General features: G+C 34.0%; 2 protein-coding genes across 2 annotated transcripts; both read right to left on the bottom strand.

Moving 5' to 3' along the window:
• Positions 1-5926: 5926 nt before the first annotated feature.
• On the bottom strand, positions 5927-12514 carry foxg1d (forkhead box G1d). Its single transcript, XM_007253206.4, has one exon. It carries the CDS (start codon positions 12076-12078, stop codon positions 10834-10836), a length of 1245 nt encoding a protein of 414 aa, XP_007253268.3. The 5' UTR covers positions 12079-12514; the 3' UTR covers positions 5927-10833.
• A 3710-nt stretch (positions 12515-16224) lies between these two features.
• Positions 16225-18758, bottom strand: LOC125787818 (trichohyalin-like). Its single transcript, XM_049472576.1, has 2 exons — positions 18016-18758; positions 16225-17814 (listed from the first exon to the last, which is right to left on the bottom strand). The coding sequence occupies exons 1-2, from the start codon at positions 18742-18744 to the stop codon at positions 17701-17703; spliced, it is 843 nt and encodes a 280-aa protein (XP_049328533.1). The 5' UTR covers positions 18745-18758; the 3' UTR covers positions 16225-17700.
• Between the last annotated feature and the right edge of the window lie 425 nt (positions 18759-19183).

Below are 19183 nucleotides of genomic sequence, written 5' to 3'. Positions count from 1 at the left end.
AAATTGGTTTATAAGTAATATAATGTGTAACTTTTATTTTTTGTCATTTGTGAGATTTAAAAATCTGTCTACAAATGACAAATTTATATTTTAAATTTTAACTATTTTTCAATAAAAAATACATTTAATGGTAGAAAAACGGAGAGTCAAGGTTAAATATGTTTTTTTTTTTCAATTTGCTAATTTCAATGATTTTTCAATAAAAAATACATTTAACGCCAAAAAAACAGTTTTTAATCGTTGGTGTTTATGCTTTATTGTGTTTACACATTTCTAAGCATTTTGAGAGTTAAAGTTAAATATGTTGGGTTTTGCATTGATATTGATATTTATATATTGATATATAAGGTTGGTCCGCCTCCGATAAAACAAAAAAAGGAAATTTACAAAAAGGCAAAAAAATCCTTTAGAAGTAACATAACATGATTTTTACATTTTTGTTCATTGTGAAATTTTCCCAAATGTTTTCAAATTATGTAAAAAGCTTAAAAAGTATAAATGTATTATATGTATAATATATTATAAATGTGTATTGGTAAGTGTGTGTGTGTGTAATTTGTGTTTATTTCTGTATTTAAGGTGGTGTAGGAGGAGGTCTGTGTTCTTCGGGATGGTAAATCACAGAGGAGCCGGTCTGGGTGAGTTCACTGCTGTTTAATATCATACAGAATATTAAAACCTCGTGTTAAAAAACTCTCTAAAACTCAAACAGCTGCTGTAAAACAACTCAGTTACTGTACTGTACTTACTGTTTTACTATAAGAGTCGAGTCCTGTTAAGATACGAGTGGAGATACAGGTATTTTACATCGTCTCGGCCACATTATACTGAACACTGTTATATATGTAGGTGATTTCAGTCTTGTAATGCAGTCTCAGAATAACATATATAGAACATACATATACCTTAAATACTGTATAGTTTTTAAAAAGTGTGTATGTATTTTATATATTACAGTAATGTGACTTACAGTAACTTAATAATGTATTAATGTTTAACTGATTAACAATAGTGTGTAAATTTAAGTTTTATCATAATGTAAATCTGGCGGTGTTTTATTACACTGTATTAGAATGTCAATGTCAAATTTAACGGACCAATAGAAATGCTGATTTAAAGTTAAATGGACTTAAAAAGAAAAATGCAACATTTTCATTATTAATGTTAAATTAAGATTAAGATTAGGGGTTTCTGGTTGGTTCTGCTGCTCAATGTTATGATAAACTATCATCTTAAACTATTGATGTTTTTTTTATAGCCAACCATAACAATTACTGTTATTTGTGTATTATGTGTATTTGCTGCCTGATATGTACTAGTTTTGTGTTTTATATATATATATACTTATGTATCGTCATTCTGAATGATAATAAAGTGAATTTTCAATTTAATGATGAATTTGTCAGTGTTCCTCTGTTTCGTGACTTTTGGCATGATTGTGATTTAATGCTCAGTGATTTAGATTTACGCTTTAATTACAGCCTAGAAATCACTCTAATGATATTTAAATACTGGTTTCAACCTAATAAAGTACAATACAGTCTCTCAATCAAAGTTTTTTTTTTCTAATAATGTGTCGATTTAATATTGAAGACTATATTAAAGCTATACGGGAACTGAATGCTGAATTATTCTGTAAACAAAAAGTGTTAAACAAACCAAAATATGTTTTATACTTTAGATTCTTTTTAAATATTAGATAAATGGACCAATAGAAATTCTTATTTCAAGCTAAATTCAGAGTCAAAATTAAAGGGGACATATTTAGCAAAACTCACTTTTTGCATGATTTTGTATTTCTACTTGTGTCTCGACTGCCTCTATAAACACTATAAACACAATAAACACTCCACCACAATAAACACCAAAAAAAATGTAATCTATCCATATCCATTTAAATAATAATAATAAAATCCCTTAACCTTTGCTCTCATTTTATTTAAGTGTTATTAATATTAAATATTAAATACTATTAATACAGTAATACCATTTAAATTCGTAAATACTGACCACTGCATACGAGAAACACCCCACAAGACCTGCCCGATGTTCTGGAGATGTTCTCACCCAGTCATTGTCTAGTACATCACAGTTTGTTTCTGGTTAAAGTGTCTCGCTAGAGTTCAGTAACCTAGCTGCTGCTAACTAGCTAATTTTAGGGCGTATTTTATTGTATGTCTTCAGGAAGGGGGGAGATGGATCAGAAATGAATTATTATTGTCCATTTTTTAATTCTTCTCTGTGATGAGGAGCTGAAATTAGCTTTGATTTGCTTTCATTTTACTTTATTTTTCCATATCGCCTTAAATGCTGCAGTCCCTGCTGGCTGTAGCACCATTTAAGGTGGAACAGGAAAGTTAGCTAGCTGGCTAACTACCGAGACGAACTACTAGTGATGTTTTTTTATGCTAGTTATACATAAATTTGCCACAAAACATTGAAACTACACATTAAACTCTGGTAAAAGTCACTTTTAACAAGGGAAATATTTACATTTGTGGATTTTTTACCAGTGATTTTCGTACTCCTTGGTTTCTGTATGAACGGCAAACAAGCCCTATCCCTTCATCCTAACAAGAATCAGGACACCCCAACCTCTGGGTGTGCACACGCAAAACAGAGGGGTAAGGGGTAGGGTAAGGGGTGAAATGGGTTTGGGCCCTACACTTACTAATTTTTCCTGTTTCAACAAATCAACTTTAGGAACTGACTGTTCACTCGCTGCCTAATATTGTACATACTGTATATCCACTTATTTCAACAAGACAATGCTGTTCACTTCAACTGTTGATGGTCTTAATGTTATGGTTGATTGTTGTGTATATGTTTCATGTATGTTAGTTCTTAACTCTCTGAAATAAATGTTACAAAATAAATGTAATTGGTTACTGTACTTTAAAAAGTAGTTTTTGTGTATCTGTCCTTTTTACTTTTACTTTTCTAGAGTACAAAGTACTTGTTTTCTTTTTACATTTATACATTTATACATTTATACATTTATACGTGCATAAATACCCAATACAAACATTTACCTCACAAGTTTTTACAACTTAATCTTTTTCTCAGCTAAATTTAGAGTCAAAATTAAGGGGGGCATATTGTGCAAAACACATTTTTTGCTTTTGTGTTTCCACTTGGGTCTCGACTGCCCCTATAAACACTATAAATCACCCAAAAAATCCATCTATATGTTTTGTCTCGGGAATCATTTGCGTCTATGAGCTGTTTGAACTAGTTGTTTGTGCCATTTAGCACAAGCTAATGCTAACATGGTAAACATTTAGCATAAATATCGGGGACTGAAACTACTGTGTATTATTCAATACGTTATTAAATACATTATTCAGCTCAGACAGTACACAGCAGGATTAGCCAGCAGACTTTGTCTGAGGGAGGGATCTTTACCTACTGTCTGTGGGGAGTCAGTAGATGAGGGAGATAAGTAAGAACTTTTAAATAATGAGTTTTGTGCTTCTATCACAGTTAAGCATGAACTAGTTGGTTTATTGGCTTTTTTCTCCAGCTAGGCTTTTCAGACATAAAACATAAAAGTCCCTAATTTTAAAATATATATAATTGTTTCATATCTTGTATAATTATTACTAATATATATATATAATATAATATAATATATAATATATATATATGATATTGGTATACCTTTTTATTAAAAGAAAACATCCCAAATCATGATAAAAAGTGTTCATAATCACATAAAATTAGTAAAAAAAAAAAAAAATTATTGGCTCTTGTGCTATAACGCCATAATGTCTGAGTTGAGTGTTCTTTTAGTGCAGTGGGCGGGGCTAAGATACCGTTTAAATGCTTTATAAACTGTTTTATTGGCTGATTTATGGTCCATTCAAATAAACAGTATATATGTCTCAATTAGTGATGTCTATAATTAGCCACAAGGGCCGAAAGGGTTAAGAGGTAAGACCATGACATCTAAAGATATCATCCAAAGAAACGAAATTATCATTACATTGGAGAATATAATAGTTTTATATTTCCAGTCAACTATGGCACAATTCGCTAAAATATGCAAAGGAAAACCATAGTTTCCAACGTTACTTCTGTGTATATTTAAAACGTTTAATAGTGTGATAAACATGTAAACACATTTGGTATGTATTGCTTTAGTTGCTCTAAACTCAAAACCCTATTGTGCTTTTTTATTTTATTCGTTTTATTTTATTTGAAATCTGAACTAAAGAAATCACTAAATCATTTTATTAAGGTTTGAATGAAAACGTTTTAAATTAACTCATAATTTGCTTTTCTCAATCCCAATCGGGATAAACACGAATCCACACATTATCCTTTATAATTATATTATATAACCATTTGATTCGTTGCATATATACGTATTTGTGACAGTGAATCTGAACAAAATAATATGGATGTTATTTTTTAATGGATAAGATCTACAGATTGAGACAGATACTTGTTCCTTCATGTTTTATGTTTTAGTTAGTGTTATAAATCATTTATTATTTACCAAGCTGATATTAAATGTAATTATAATACATTCCGCTAAATCGATATTGCATAAATAATAAAACCCATCTCATTCAGTTGGATATGTTTTGTGGGTGAGTAAAAGTGAATAAACTGAGCGTATTTACAATTATGTTTCAGAATCTTAAGTAATTAGTGAATAGTAGAATTAAACAAGCATTATTTTTTATGGTAAACCTATTTTTTGTGGCTGAACCATTAATAATCTGCTTTAAATTAAAAAATTAAAACATGTTTGTATTATCGCAAGGATTTTCACACTTTAAAATGGATAAACTGCTGGATTAATTATTTTGTTTAATATATTAATGTGTTTCGTATCTAAATAAGATCGTATTTTTGTTCGCTTTGAAAGGATTTCAGTTCATTTCATCGAAAAAAGGCCGTTTTATATTCTAGTACTTGTAGCCTTTGGAAAAATTCGCAAATTTTACACCACACCCGTTTTCCGTATAGCCCCGCCAATTCTGTGCTTTGATTGGTCCGTGTTAAAGAGCATTAGCCAATCATTTGCTTGGGAACATTCCACAAAGTCTTAGCGCTGAAAGAGCGCTGATCCCGGAAGCGGGTGGGCGAAAATAAATCGTAGCGTAGCGCTTTTTTTTTTTTTGCGTAATTAGCGTTTTTTACCACACTCTTAAACATAATACGTCAAACGTTAAATCAAAAAGGGGTCAAATACATATAAATATACAGTTTCATATATATATAAATTTATATATGTATATATGTATTTTCTCCTAATTACACATTCATTTAAAATCACATATATTAATAAGCTATTTTATAGGACGACCCACATACAGGATTTACCTAGCAACATAATTTGAGTTAAATTTAATTTTAAATGTATTAAGAACAGTCATTTCAGTCCCAAAACAAGGTCCTAAATATTTAGTTTTCAGGCTTAAAACTGGCTCAAAATATAAAAGAAATTTATAATATTAGTTTCTCAACAGGAACAGTGAATTTTGAGAACAGTCTAAAAACGAAGGCTATTATATCTGCAAGTATTTAGGCTACACAAGTAAACATGTGAGTTTTAAGAGTATATTTGGCCAATATTTATTTTATACTGGTCAATACAGGTACTTCAGAGTACCTTTTTGGGAACTGGCCTACAACTGTTTGAATTTATAGGCTGCAAATTGGCATATTTAGGATATTTGGCTCAATGTTTTTCCATTTCCATTTTATACAGTGGATTTTGAGAACATTCTGAAAGAATATACTACTATATTAGCTACATATATATCAGTTTCCCATTAGGAATATCACATTTTGAAAACTAGCTTACACCAGTCTGAAAATATAGGCTACAAATTGACATTATTTAGGATATACAGGCAAATAAGTGAATTTTGAGAACATTTTGAAAATACAGGCTACAAAAAGTACTAATATTTAGTTTATTTAAGTCAAATAGTGAGTTCTTATATAAGAAACAATGGGTTTTGAGAATTATCTTACAACATTCTGAAAATTTAGGCTACAAATTGACATTATTTAGGATATGCGGGTCAAGTTTTCCCCTTTATACAGTGGATTATATAGAACTGCCTGAAAAAATAAGCCACAATATTTGTCAATATTCAGGTTAAACAAGTCCATAGGTGAGTTTTTCTATAAAGAACAGTGATTTTTCTGAAAAAAAGGACAAATTGATATTATTTAGGGTTTACGGGTCAATGGTTTAGTTTTCCCATAAGCAACTGGAAATTTTGAGAACAGTTTAAAAATATATAGACTACAATATTTACTAATATTTTGGCAATACAGTTCAAATGGTAAGTTCTCAAATAAGAAACATCGGTTTTCGCGAATTATCTTACAAAAGTCTGAAGAATTAGCCTATAAATTGACATTATTTAGGAAATACGGGTCAATCGATTAGTTTTCCTATTTATTACAGTGGATTATACAGAACAGCCTAAATATATAAGCTACAATATTTGCCAGTATTTTGATAGTGGCCTAAAGATATAAGCTGCATTTGTCAATATTCAGGTTAAGCAAGTTGATAGATGAGTTTTTCTGTAAGGAACAGTGATTTTTTGGGAAAACAATCTGGAAAAAATGACAAATTGATATTATTTAGGGTTTACGGGTGAATGGTTTAGTTTCCCCATAAGCAAATTAAAAGTTTAAAAGCAGTTTGATGTAGGCTACAATATTTCTATAAGAAACATTGACTTTTGAAAACTATCCTACATTAGGCTAAAAAAAAAGCTACAAATTGTGCACTATTTAGGCTTTGCTGATCAAAAGATTAGTTTTCCCATATATTACAGTGAATTTTGAGAGCGGCCTGAAGATATATGCTACAATATTTGCCAAAATTTAAGTTATATAAGTCAAATGGTGAGTTTTTGAGACCAGGCGTACAACAATCTAAAATTTTTGACCACAAATTGAAATTTTCCCAGAGGATATAATGGAATTTGAAAACAGTTTGAAAATATAGGCTACTATATTTGACAGGAGTTTGATTATTAGGTTCAATATGTGAGTTTTCCCATAAAGAACAGTGAATTTTGAGAACTCCCGTAAAATAACTCAGAAAAAATACAAATTACAGTTATTTTTAAGTCCCAGCTAACAACTATTTCAATAATTTATAGGCTCCAAACTGATATGATGGTCACTATATCCAAAAACAGGCTTGTTAGCACTTCATAAATGTGTGCAAATTGTGCAATTGCGCAGAATTGTCTTTAATTTTATTTAGCATTAAATTATAGGTGGTGTCCAATCTGACCACAATCTGGACAAATTGGTAAAATTAAATATAAAAAAACAAATCTAATGTCATAACTTTGCCTACGTTTATTCATAAGATACATTAAACTGATAATATATTTGTTAATTGTGCGCTAACACAGATATAGTAGCACACAGAGTAGCATTAGGCTACGCTACATTAGAAATACATATAAACTAGTGACCCAATGTAATTGAACTGTGCAGTAAACAACAGTAATTAAAGCAAACACTTTAGTTAAGATAGCATATAGGCCTTGTTTCGGCCTTTTGAGTTCATACCAGCTAACGTTAGCTTGTTAGCTAGCATGATTTTAGACGCCTTAAAATGCTTCAGGATATTTTTTTAACCTAGCATTAAAACATAAAGTTTGATCCTTTTAATGTAGAACAGTCATTTCAGTCATCGTGTCCTAAAACAACAAGGTCTAAAATATATATATATTTTTTTTTTTGCCAGGCTTAAAACGGTTTAGACATCTAGAAATGTCTAATATTTAGGTTTCTCATCAGAAACAGTGAATTTCCTTAATAATCTTAATAAGAATAGTCCTTTTTTTAAACCTTTTTTCTCTTTAAAACAAGCTGCCATTCTGCTATTGTCCAGAGTGAGGAGGAGGATCGTTAGTTAGCATTTAGCTTTAGCAACAGATACAGGATTAGCCAGGCTGTTTAGGCCTCTTCTCCAGGCATTTTTCGAATTTTCTCATAAATGCTTCACAAACGGCTCGTCTACTCTGTCTTATTGACAAATCAGAGATTTTAATATTTAATATCTCATTCTCTGAACAAGTTAGTCCTTTTAAAAAGTACAGAAAAAAACAAAAACAAACACATTTTGTACACTGAATTTAGCTAAACTAGCCTAAATGAAAGTGCAAAAAAAGTCGAAAAAACACTTGCATATAAAATTCCCAGACCTATAGACACTCAAATTACAACAGTATAAAATAAATAAACAACCATTCCTCACAAAAAAAATAAAACAGAGGTAAATGAATATGTGTGTGCTTTTGTTTAAATGTAGTACGTTCAGGAGTTCATAAATACGTGAGCGAAACGAGAAATGGAAAATAATAATAATAATTATGCATTTCACGGAAAGTGTAAATATATGATTGGTGGTGTGCTTGAATTAAAGATTAAAGTGGAAATCTCAGCCTAGTTCACATTTTTAACATTTTTATTTGCTGTTAAACGAAAAAAAGCGAACGGCCTTCAAAATTAATAAAACAAGTAGCCCTGTCACGAAAATTATGCTATTAGGGTTAAGTAAGAATTACTTACTTATTTATTACCAATTATTTATTTATCGTACAATATTTGCACATGATCTCGATTTTTTTTTTTGCTGACCTCAATATTATATTGCTAATTATATTTATTTTATATTAGCAAGAAGAACACATTTTAAAAAGTGAATTAGCATTTTTCTTGTTTTACTTAATTTCAATTTTGATTATTTCCTTTTAAGATGACAGAATTTATTTCTTCGTAACAATTAAAAATGCATTGGCTTTTAAATGTAATGTGATTTTTAAAATGATCTCAAAATGAGATTGTAATATCGTTTATCACAATTTTCTTCTTAAATTTGTATAAAATATCGCCAGAACCAAAATTATCGTCATTGTAAAATAACGGTACATATGATTGTGCTATACTGAAAGATAATAATAGTGAATATAATGAAGATGAAGATAGTGTATCTGACTGACATGCATATCTAGTTAGGTTACAATACAGTCTTATACAAAGTGTTGGCACCACCCTTATAAAATAAAAGTGATTTTATGTAAAGTGTAATTAAGTTATTTAATCTTTTACAGAAATTTTACAGCACATATTGTGCTTTATTCTAGAGCTAAATTTGAACCCAGTGTATTTCTAAATAGGTATTTCAGTCGATAGTGATATAATTATGAATAATACCAATATGAAAAAATAAATTTACATGATATATTACAATTATCTATTAGTGGGTGAGTTTTCCAGGTGATACACTGAATTTGTGAACAGCCCAAAAGTAATGGGTTTTGCTGTAGGCTACAAATTGACGCTATTTTGGGTTTACAGGTCCAAAAGTTAAATTACAAATTTTGAGAACACTCTGGACATATAGGCTACTATATATGACAGGATTTCAACTGTACCTGCCAATATGTACGTTTTCTCATAAAGAACATTAAATTTGAATAATATTTTTTGCCAATGTTTAGGTTGTACCGGTCAATAGTTACATGGTTTTTGAGAATTTAGGATATTATGGTCAGTAAGTGATTTTTCTCAGATGATACAGCGAATTTTGTCAGTCAATATTTGCCAATATTTGTAATGTACATGTCAATAGGACCATTGTATTTTGAGAACTGGCTTAAAATAATTGGTAAACACACAAAATGCCCATATTTAGGCTATATATATGGGTCAGTAGGTGAATTTTGAGAAGCTACAATTCTGCATGTTTCAGAGCACAAATCTCTTAATTTCAGGGTAGCGATATAAATTTGTTACTAATAAAAACTTTAGAAAAATTATGTAATGTATCTTTTTAAAGTTACAGTATATAAAATAAAATGAATGTCTAGCCCCATAATATTCAATATCCCTTCAAGGTACTTATGCTTTTTAATTTAAATAAACGGAATTAAGCAATTGCATACATATAGAATGTAAAGATGTGAACATAATTACACTTTTACATATTTACTCGTATTTAAACCACATTTATTTTAAACAGTAGTGCCCCAACTTTGGCATAACACTATATTGTCTTATGGTATATGGGTTTCTGACGAATTAGAGTGCAATCAATAGTAATAAACACAGATTTAAAAGTGTAAAATGCGTTGCATAATTGCATAATTGTACTGTACATACAGCATAGTTACAAACCTGCAGTCTGCAGGCGAGGCCTGTGTGACCTGAGGAGAATCGGAGTGATCTCTAGCCTACACTCACTTTAATTCAACTATTTATGGTTTTATACCCTGATTTGCGTTTTTTAAGGCGCTTCTCAACGAAAAGACGTCCTGCAAATTATATAGTTTTAAATATATGTTTTAAACCTTTACATACATAAATAATTTGTGTAATTATTATCAGTATTACTGTACGATGCTTGCTTATACTGGACGGATGAATAATAAATACAACGAGGCTAAAAAAAAGGTTTTAAATAATTTTTTTCCTTCTTCATAAATATAAAACTTAAATTAATCAACGAGAAATTGTTTGAGCGGTATATATTTATTTACTATGTATATACATTTATTTATACGTATGTATATATAAATAGAATAGTGTGTAGTTTGTGTGTATGTATTTGTGTAGTGTGTAGCATTGTGTTGTTACCTTTGACATAAAACTATTATGTATAATTTAGACACATTTTAGCCTGTATATTCTTATAGTCCCTGCTCAAAGGTAACATCGGTCCCTTCTTCGCGCGTCCTGTAATTTTTGTTATTTGTTATTTTTTATTTCTTGCGCACTTTTTTGCGTATTTTTTGTATCCCAAAGTCATCCGTTTATTTACTTTTTTACAACGTTTCAGTTTAAAAACGAATTTTGTGCGACCCGTTTCTGCTGGCCCAGAACTCCGGTAAATCCGCCCGCCCCTGCGGCCGAGAAGGGCGGCAGCGGGGGGGCAAGAGTGTCCGCGAGCAGTGACTGTGACCGCTGCTGGAGCGACCCTGGACCGTGCGTCGGTCCTGGCGGCGGTGGTAACGGCGCTGGAGGTGCGTGAGGCGGCAGTGGCGGTGGAGGAGCTCCTGCTACCTGCTGGGTCCCGGAGCCAAAGTAAGCCGCCGCTGCCGCCGCCGCCGCCGTCTGTCCGTGCAGGAGCCCCACAGGCGACGTGGTCACCCCGTAGGTGTTTGAAAGCCCGAAGGGTCTACCCACACCCACATCAGGGTTGCCAAGCGGGTCCGCGCTCGCTGCAAGAAGCGCACCGTAGCCGGACCCCTGGCTCAGGAAGGCCGGGGACGTTCCGTTGTAGTGGCCATGGTGGTGGTGCGGGTGGTGTTGGTGGTGAGCATGATGTGGGTGATGGTGATGGTGAAGGGACAAGAACGGAGAAAGCTGCCAGCACAGTGGGCTCCCCGCGGTTTCATGTATTCCCAAAGCCAATGGAGCGAACCTCAGCCCTCGCTTGAGGGCTAACTTTCCGCGGGACGTTGCCGAACGCCGCCGGAGCTTCCCAGTGGTGCCACCAATGAAAACGTCGTCGCTTGAAGGGTCCAGCATCCAGTAGTTCCCTTTGCCTGGGTCGTCGTAGTGTCGCGGCACCTTGACGAAGCACTTGTTCAAGCTCAAGTTGTGTCGGATGGAGTTCTGCCAGCCCTGCTTGTGCTCCCGGTAGTACGGGAAGTTCTTCATGATGAACTCGTAGATGCCGTTCAGGGTGAGGCGCTTCTCCGGGCTCTGGCGGATGGCCATCATGATCAGCGCGTTGTAGCTGAACGGGGGCTTGTCCAGCTTGTCTAGCTTGCCGTTCTTGGCCGGTGCTTCGTCCCCATCCTTACTACTATCCTTGCTGTCCTTTCCGTCTTTGCTCTGCTCGTCCTGCTTGGGGTCCCCCTTGAAGTCCTCCAGGTCCTCCATCTTCAAGTCACCGGACTCCTCCTTGGCTCTGACCGAGGAAGGCGCGCACCTCTCCGGCGCTCCAGCATCCCGCGGCTCGCTGCTCCTGGAGGGCGGCGACAGCAGCAAAAGGCTGGTGATGCTGAACGGCGCGGAGGACCTCGGTTGCGGCTGCGGCGCCGCGACGGCTCCCGGATCCTTCGGGTCTCCCATCGCTGCGGAGGATGAATGGATGGATGGGTGGGTGGGTTGATGGATGGATGGGTTGGTGGGGGTTCAAGCCGAGCAGGTGAGGGCGAGGGGGATCCCGGGATCAGGACATCGCAGGAGCTCTGGGGGCAAAAGTTCTGGGACAAGCAGGAGGAGCTCCAGCTCCAGCTCGAGCGCTGGGAGAGAAATTAGTCATTAAGGAGGTTCCCGCTCTGAGTGGGCGTGGCTTTGGAGTTTTTGCTTTGCTTTTGGAGTTTGGAGGATTTGCTTTATTTATTCCAGGCGGTTGGTTTTGCTGTTGTTGTTGTGAGGTGCTGAGGTTTCCAAACTCAGATGCGCGTAAAAACACAACGGAAAGAATGAAATAAAATGAGTAAATGAGAGCGCGAGCAATGGGGAGGCAAATACGTGCACGAGCTCGCTCGGTGTGCACTGGACACACTCATGGGCTTGCACTTGCACGGGCTGGCTTGCATGCACACACACACACACACACACACACACAGGCGCGCGCTCTTGTCCGGCAGTTCAACGATGCGCGCGAGGCGACCTCTGTCGGCAAAGTAATGAAGGTGCATGCACAATTGCCTTGAATGGTTTGGTGCACGCGGTGGGCAAAAGTGTGCATTAAAATAGTGTGCAGTGTTAAGAAGTAGACAAAGCATGAAGATGACGATAACAATAAGGATAATTATGGAATTGATTAATGTTTTTTGTTACATTATTTGGAATATATTTTAACCAACCACTACGTCGTAAACGCTTAGGCCAACAAACCTTTTAAAAGCTAAGCTTGTAGCTAGAAGAAAAACAGCTTATAAACGTAATTTAAACAAAGAACAAATATTTGACCACATCTTACTTAGATGAATAATGACAGGCACTATGTGCAAAACTGGAGGACATTCTTCATTCTTCAAATGAATAGATGTAAATTAGGAGCAATAAACTTGACCCTAACCCTGAAATGTTCAGTAAAGACAGGCTACAGGATAGCTCTGCTTACAGTGCTAACAAAGGCATCTAAAAAAATCTAAAAAAGAATATCATTGAAAGGTTACTTTACTTTACTTACTTTACTTATTTTAGTAATTCAAAAAAATAATTCAAAATTCATGTCATATAACAAAGCACTTTCTGAACAATATCATTACAGTTTTTGACATATTCTATAATTTACATATATTTGACACACTGGACCAAAAAAATATGCTGTGATATTTCCAAAATATGTATTTTAAAAATAAACAAATAAGATCTAAGAACTAATTTAAGTAAATGAGTCTAAATCTAAATAGTTTTCAGTGTAGTTTCAGTGTTCTATCTCTCTCTGGGTTGTGTTTGAAGTCACTGCAACTTAAAATCATTAAAGCAACTAATTTCATGGTCTTTTTTTAGTTAGTACAACTTTATGGCCCATTTGTTCTCTGCACTTACACAATTAAGTTGACCTAACAAGTCCTAAATGTTAGCTAAACTTAAATTATTGAATCACTTCACTAACAGAAATATAGAAATAATGACAGATCAATATAACATTTTATTAAAATAATTCTGGACTTTTGCAGTTCATACAAAATAAAGAAAAAAGTAAAAACACAATAAACTGAAGTGTATTTAACTACAAATATTTCCGTTAATTAGATTTTACTCAGTGTATCTTAGTAGATTTACTAAAACAGTGTAGCGCCACATTCTCCCATGGCTTTTATTATTTACTTAATAGTAGTAGTAGTGGTAGTAATTTTGAAATTCTTTAGTAATGCTTACCTGCCAAATATTTTATATATTGTAGTATTAATTACAATACACTGAAAAAAATAAATATTCATTGGCTCAACTTAACTATTTAAGTTAAATATATACCATTTTAATTTTATTCAACCCTAATGAGTTTTGTTCACAATACAATAGTTGAATTACCTAAGCAGTATTATGCTGTCAGTATTGGCAGTTCTATACAAATATGCTAAATATGTTGAAAATACCAATACCCTAGTGAATAAAAGTGGATTAAAGTATACTAAGCATTATTATGCTATAGTGCACTAAAGTGTTTTCTTGTAGCCACATTATATTTTAAAAGTGATAAAATAGAACAACTTTTTTGCACTTATTATACTTTAATTATATAAAAATAGTACAAAAGTCTTAAATTAAATTTAAGACTTAAAAAATTAACTTAAATTGTGCTAAGTGTACTTAACTCTACTGAAATGGAACTATTTTAAATATACTTAAGTAACATTTAAACATACTACTTCATGTATGTAACCCCATATTTTAAATATGCTTACAGTAAAATTATAATACATTTAATAATGAGTATTACAACTGTATTACTATTATTATTATTATTATTATTATTATTATTATACATCAGGTATATTAGATTAGAAATGTACTAAGAATTGATGTTAAATATATGTGATCTATATTTACATTAGAGTTAAAATACATGCTTCTTGTTCCTGTCTTTTACAAGTAGCACACGTCTACTATACTTAGGGTATAAAAAATATATTTTAATATACTGTACTACAATTTTTAGTGTGTTACAAATTTACTTTAAAATTTTTATTTGACATTTAAATGTGTAATTTAACACTGTATCCTATAATTAACAACTGTAACAGCTGTTTTTAACACACTTTGTTAAAATTTTACAAAAGTATATTTGGAAATAAGTATTTTAGAAGTCATTATTCATAGTAGTCTCTTTTATTATTAATATTAATGTACTTTTGATATATTTTAGGTAAGTACATATATCTGTTAGTGTATTTACAGCATACTTAGAAATTTCTCAATATGTTTTAAGCACAATTAAGTATATTTTCTTTTTTTACCAAGCGTAAACCAACGCTTATTATATATAATATTTATACTCCAAAATATTATATTAATTAATTAATTAATTAATTAAAAATAGTGTTTATGGACACTTTTGTATGAATTCCAATGTGGAGATGTCCCGCTTTCACTGGTGAGGGGGGACCCAGGTGAAGGGAAAGGGGGTATAGGGATAGAGGCAGCAGACAGAGGGTCGAGGCAGCAGACAGAGGGGTTTTTTTTTTTTCGTTATTAGTGCGCTTTCCTATGCACTTTCCCCCTTAGTCTTATTGTTATTGTTATTAATAATTTTGTATTTGGAATGATGCTCCTTATGGTTTTCAGATGTTTTTAGTATTTTCTAGGACAATAAAGGCAGCAATAAAAACACAGTTTGAACAGTAATTAACATAACAAAACAGAATGCCAGATATCTATTCTTTCTTTCCCTTCTCCTCTCTTCTCTCTCCATCATGGCCATCAGTGCATTCATCTCAGTATCAGCCTCCTTTGCTACCTCTATTCTGGCCCTCAGTTCAGCAATCTCTGAAAGTTCCCTCCTTGTTCCATCCTCTATTATGCACTCCATTACATCCCCCTCTATCTTAGTCAGCTCCGTTATTTTGATAAAACTTTCCATCCATTCTTTAATCTCTAAGTTAGCCTGTCCCTCAGTTCTTCCATATAGTCATCATCCATCTGCTCTGCTCTGAGTATTTCTTTATTTCATTGCTTGCAAGATTATTTTTATGTGCTGTATTTACATATTTTTTGGTTCGTGTGTTCAATGATACAAGGCACAAAACATAATACAAACATGCAGATAAACTAATTTAAATATCGTTTTTTGTATTTAGTGATATTTTATTTAAGATTATGTTGGAATAAATCCTGTAATATTGTTGATATGATGAACATCAGCTGTTTAGGTGGTTTTCTCAGTATTTTGGTGGATTTGAAACACGTTTTACTCAGTGAATTGGTTTTATCTGAATTCCACAAACCAAACCGTGTAAAAAAAACACCTGAACCCCCAGCAGCATCTTAGATATATATGATATAGCATAACAAAATGGTTATTATTATTTTTATTGTAGTTTTAGTTGACGAAAACAAACAATTGTAGTCAAATTAAAAGTATGTAAAGGCGGTAAAAGTCCCTCAAAAACAACTTCCAACAAATCCACAGCAAAATTCTAGTTAATAAAAAATGTATCTCTGACCAGTAAGAACTGTGCAAAGCTTTTAATGTACACTTTATTGCAGCTGGTCAGATATTTAAAAACACTGAATCAAACCTGCCCATGGATCAGCCCAGCATTACTATATATAATGCCCCTCTGATAGAGAAGAACATTGAATAAACTAAATGTTAATTTTTGCTTGCATTAATTCTTTTAAGGTTGATTAAGGCGGAAAATCAATAGGCATCAGTTAGTGTTGAAACTCTCTGACATTAAATCAACGTTCATGTAAAGCTTTTGAACGTTTGGGCTCTGCTATTCTTCACTCACAGTGCTTTTAGGAGAAGGTGATTCCCACAAATAATATGATATTAATATTAATAGTTAGTATTTTTAAATATTTTATTCTACACTGCAAGACTAATGAATTAATGATAAATCCACGTTCACAAATAAATCGATTCTGATGTTCTGATGAGTTCAACATCGTTTCAGTGTTCTTTCTCTATTTGGGTTGTATCTGTAATGTAAATGAGATCACATGTGCAGAGGTTTATAATGCTGCTTTGTCACATGGACAGATACACTCACTATATGCTCATATGTTTGTGGACACCTGTCCTAAATTACTACTTTCTTTTATTCCTGCAGGTTTTTACACACAGAGAACAGGTCTGAAATTCATAAGCATTTATACAAAAATTATTTTATTTCAATATTTCAATAATAATTCTAATTTAATGATCTTACAACTCTTACTCTCAATAACTGCAATAAGCTGATATGATGAATGCAGGCATAATTAATGAATATAATGAAGAAAATGCTCATTAACCCTTTTCACAGCGGCCATAAAATGCCATTTTCACCTATTTTGAGGGTCCGTCTGTTTAGCTTAGAGTATTGTTTTAAAAACACACTGTACCCTGATGGTTAATGGCTCATGTGATATCAGCTCAGTGTACCGCATATATATATATATATATATATATATATATATATATATATATACATATGTCTATGACATTATCAATACAAATATGCCGGCGCTCGGAGCCGAAGCTCACATTATGGGATGTAATCAGTGTTTTTTAATAAGATTCTTTGTGAGCTTTTTAAGTTATTAAAGCCGTTTTAAATGTCAGGGCTCTCCGGATTCTAGCAAGAAGGTGTGGAGCTACTTTGAGCTGGATAAAAACATTTAAAAAAACATTTATCCGATTTGTCATCCAGTCTGAAGGGTTTTCGGACAAACTGTTAAAATTTCTGGATCTCTGAAGGCTGTCCTTTAAATTTGGACCAAAGAGTAACAAAAGCGTGTCTCAAACTGTATCCAAATGGCACAGTGTTTCCTAATGCCTAAAATCTTCTCCACACAGCCCAAAATGACCTAAAAGTAAACTAATAATAATAATAATAATAATGATCATAATAATAATAATAATAAATAATAATTAGTGGGGGAAAAAACTTTTTTTTTCTTTTTTTTTTTTTTTGCTCTACCTGGCAACGGGAGCGAAGGGAAGAGGGGGAGAAGTAAAGAGGGGAGGGCTTAGAGGGCTACAAGAGTAAAATGGGAGAAAAAAGTAGAGTGGAAGGGAGTCTCAGATTAAAAAGGACAGAATTGTACTCTTTTTTTCCCTTCTCTTCTCTTCTCTTCTCTTTTGTGCTCTTCTATCCTCTTTTCTGTCCTTCCTAATTTCTCTTCTCTCCTTATCATGGCCTTCAATCTACTAATCTGAGTATCAGCTCTCCTTGTTAGATCCTCCATTTTTACCTTTATATCTTCTATCTCTTCCTCAATCATCTTTAGTCTGTCCAGCCTCACCATCCGTTCATCAATCTCTAATTTAGCCTTGTACCCTTTGTGCTCTTCTATCCTCTTTTCTCTACTTCTTAATTTCTCTTCTCTCCTCATCATGGCCTTCAATCTACTAATCTGAGTATCAGCCTCCTTTTCTCTCTCCATTCTGGCCCTCAGTTCATCAAGCTCTGCCTTTTCTCTCCTTGTTAGATCCTCCATTATGACCTCTATATCTTCTATCTCTTCCTGAATCATCTCCTTTAGTCTGTCCAGCCTCGCCATCCGTTCATCAATCTCTAATTTAGCCTTGTACCCCACTTGATCCATATTGTTCCTCAGTTCGTCCATTAAGTCATCATCCAACTGCGCTGCCGTCTCCGCCCTGATCCTAATTTCAGTCATCTCCATATCAGCAATCAACTGTATGCTTCTAATTCTGTCCATGTGTTCCTTAACCAGTGCTTTATACACCCCCTGTGCTTTGTCCATCCTGAACTGAAGTTCTTTCATCCTTCTATCTTCCATCCTCTTCGTTCTCTTCAGATCGGCTCTCAGTCTACTCATCTCCTCCTCAGACCTCCTTTCTAATATGAGTATCTTGGCCTTCAGATCATCAATCTGTGCATCATCCATCTCCTCTATTCTCTCTATTCTGGCCCTCAGCTCAGTAATATCTATCTCCCCACTGAGCTCTTCTCTCTCCATCGTGGGGCTCGGCTGCTCCATCACCACAGCTCTATCCTGTGGGAGCTCCTCGGCAGCAGAGGGCGCTGCTCCATCAGAGCTAGAAGCCTCCCTGGAGATAAGAATCCTCATTTGCCGCAACCTGTCAATGAACGCTGAGAACATGTTGTGATCTGCAAGACTTTGCTCAGCCTCGCTGTCCAGCCTATATATATAGACGCCGCGGCGATGACGTCATCAGGCAGCGCACTGTCAACAACGGTTACCATAGTAACCCCAGCAGCACAGTACACTCACAGCTGCCTAGTTCAGGCTATACCACGCCCCACACAGCCCCAAACCTCTGTAAATCACCCAAAAGTATAATAATAATAATAATAATAATAATAATAATAATAATAATAATAATAATAATAATAATAATAATAATATGATTAATAATAAAATGAATAACTAGTTGGGAAAGTTGGTTTGTAAAAGCGCGGTAATAACTCCCCCTCGTCCAATCGAGCGCCCGCGTCATGACGTCATAGCCCTGTCCTGCTCTCCCTCGCGCGCGTCAAAGAGTCACCAGCAGAAACATATGGTCACTGTCCAATAAAAA

Source organism: Astyanax mexicanus, chromosome 25 (assembly GCF_023375975.1).
Source record: "Astyanax mexicanus isolate ESR-SI-001 chromosome 25, AstMex3_surface, whole genome shotgun sequence".
Classification (NCBI taxonomy): domain Eukaryota; kingdom Metazoa; phylum Chordata; class Actinopteri; order Characiformes; family Acestrorhamphidae; genus Astyanax; species Astyanax mexicanus.
This window is presented reverse-complemented; position numbering and strand designations above follow the sequence as displayed.

Excerpts from the sequence above, each read along its gene's own strand:
- foxg1d (XM_007253206.4), bottom strand. The coding sequence starts at position 12,078 with ATGGGAGACCCGAAGGATCCGGGAGCCGTCGCGGCGCCGCAGCCGCAA.
- LOC125787818 (XM_049472576.1), bottom strand. The coding sequence starts at position 18,744 with ATGTTCTCAGCGTTCATTGACAGGTTGCGGCAAATGAGGATTCTTATC. Across the intron at positions 17,815-18,015 it reads CTCAGATTAGTAGATTGAAG|GCCATGATAAGGAGAGAAGA; the intron begins GCCATGATGAGG and ends AGTAGATTGAAG.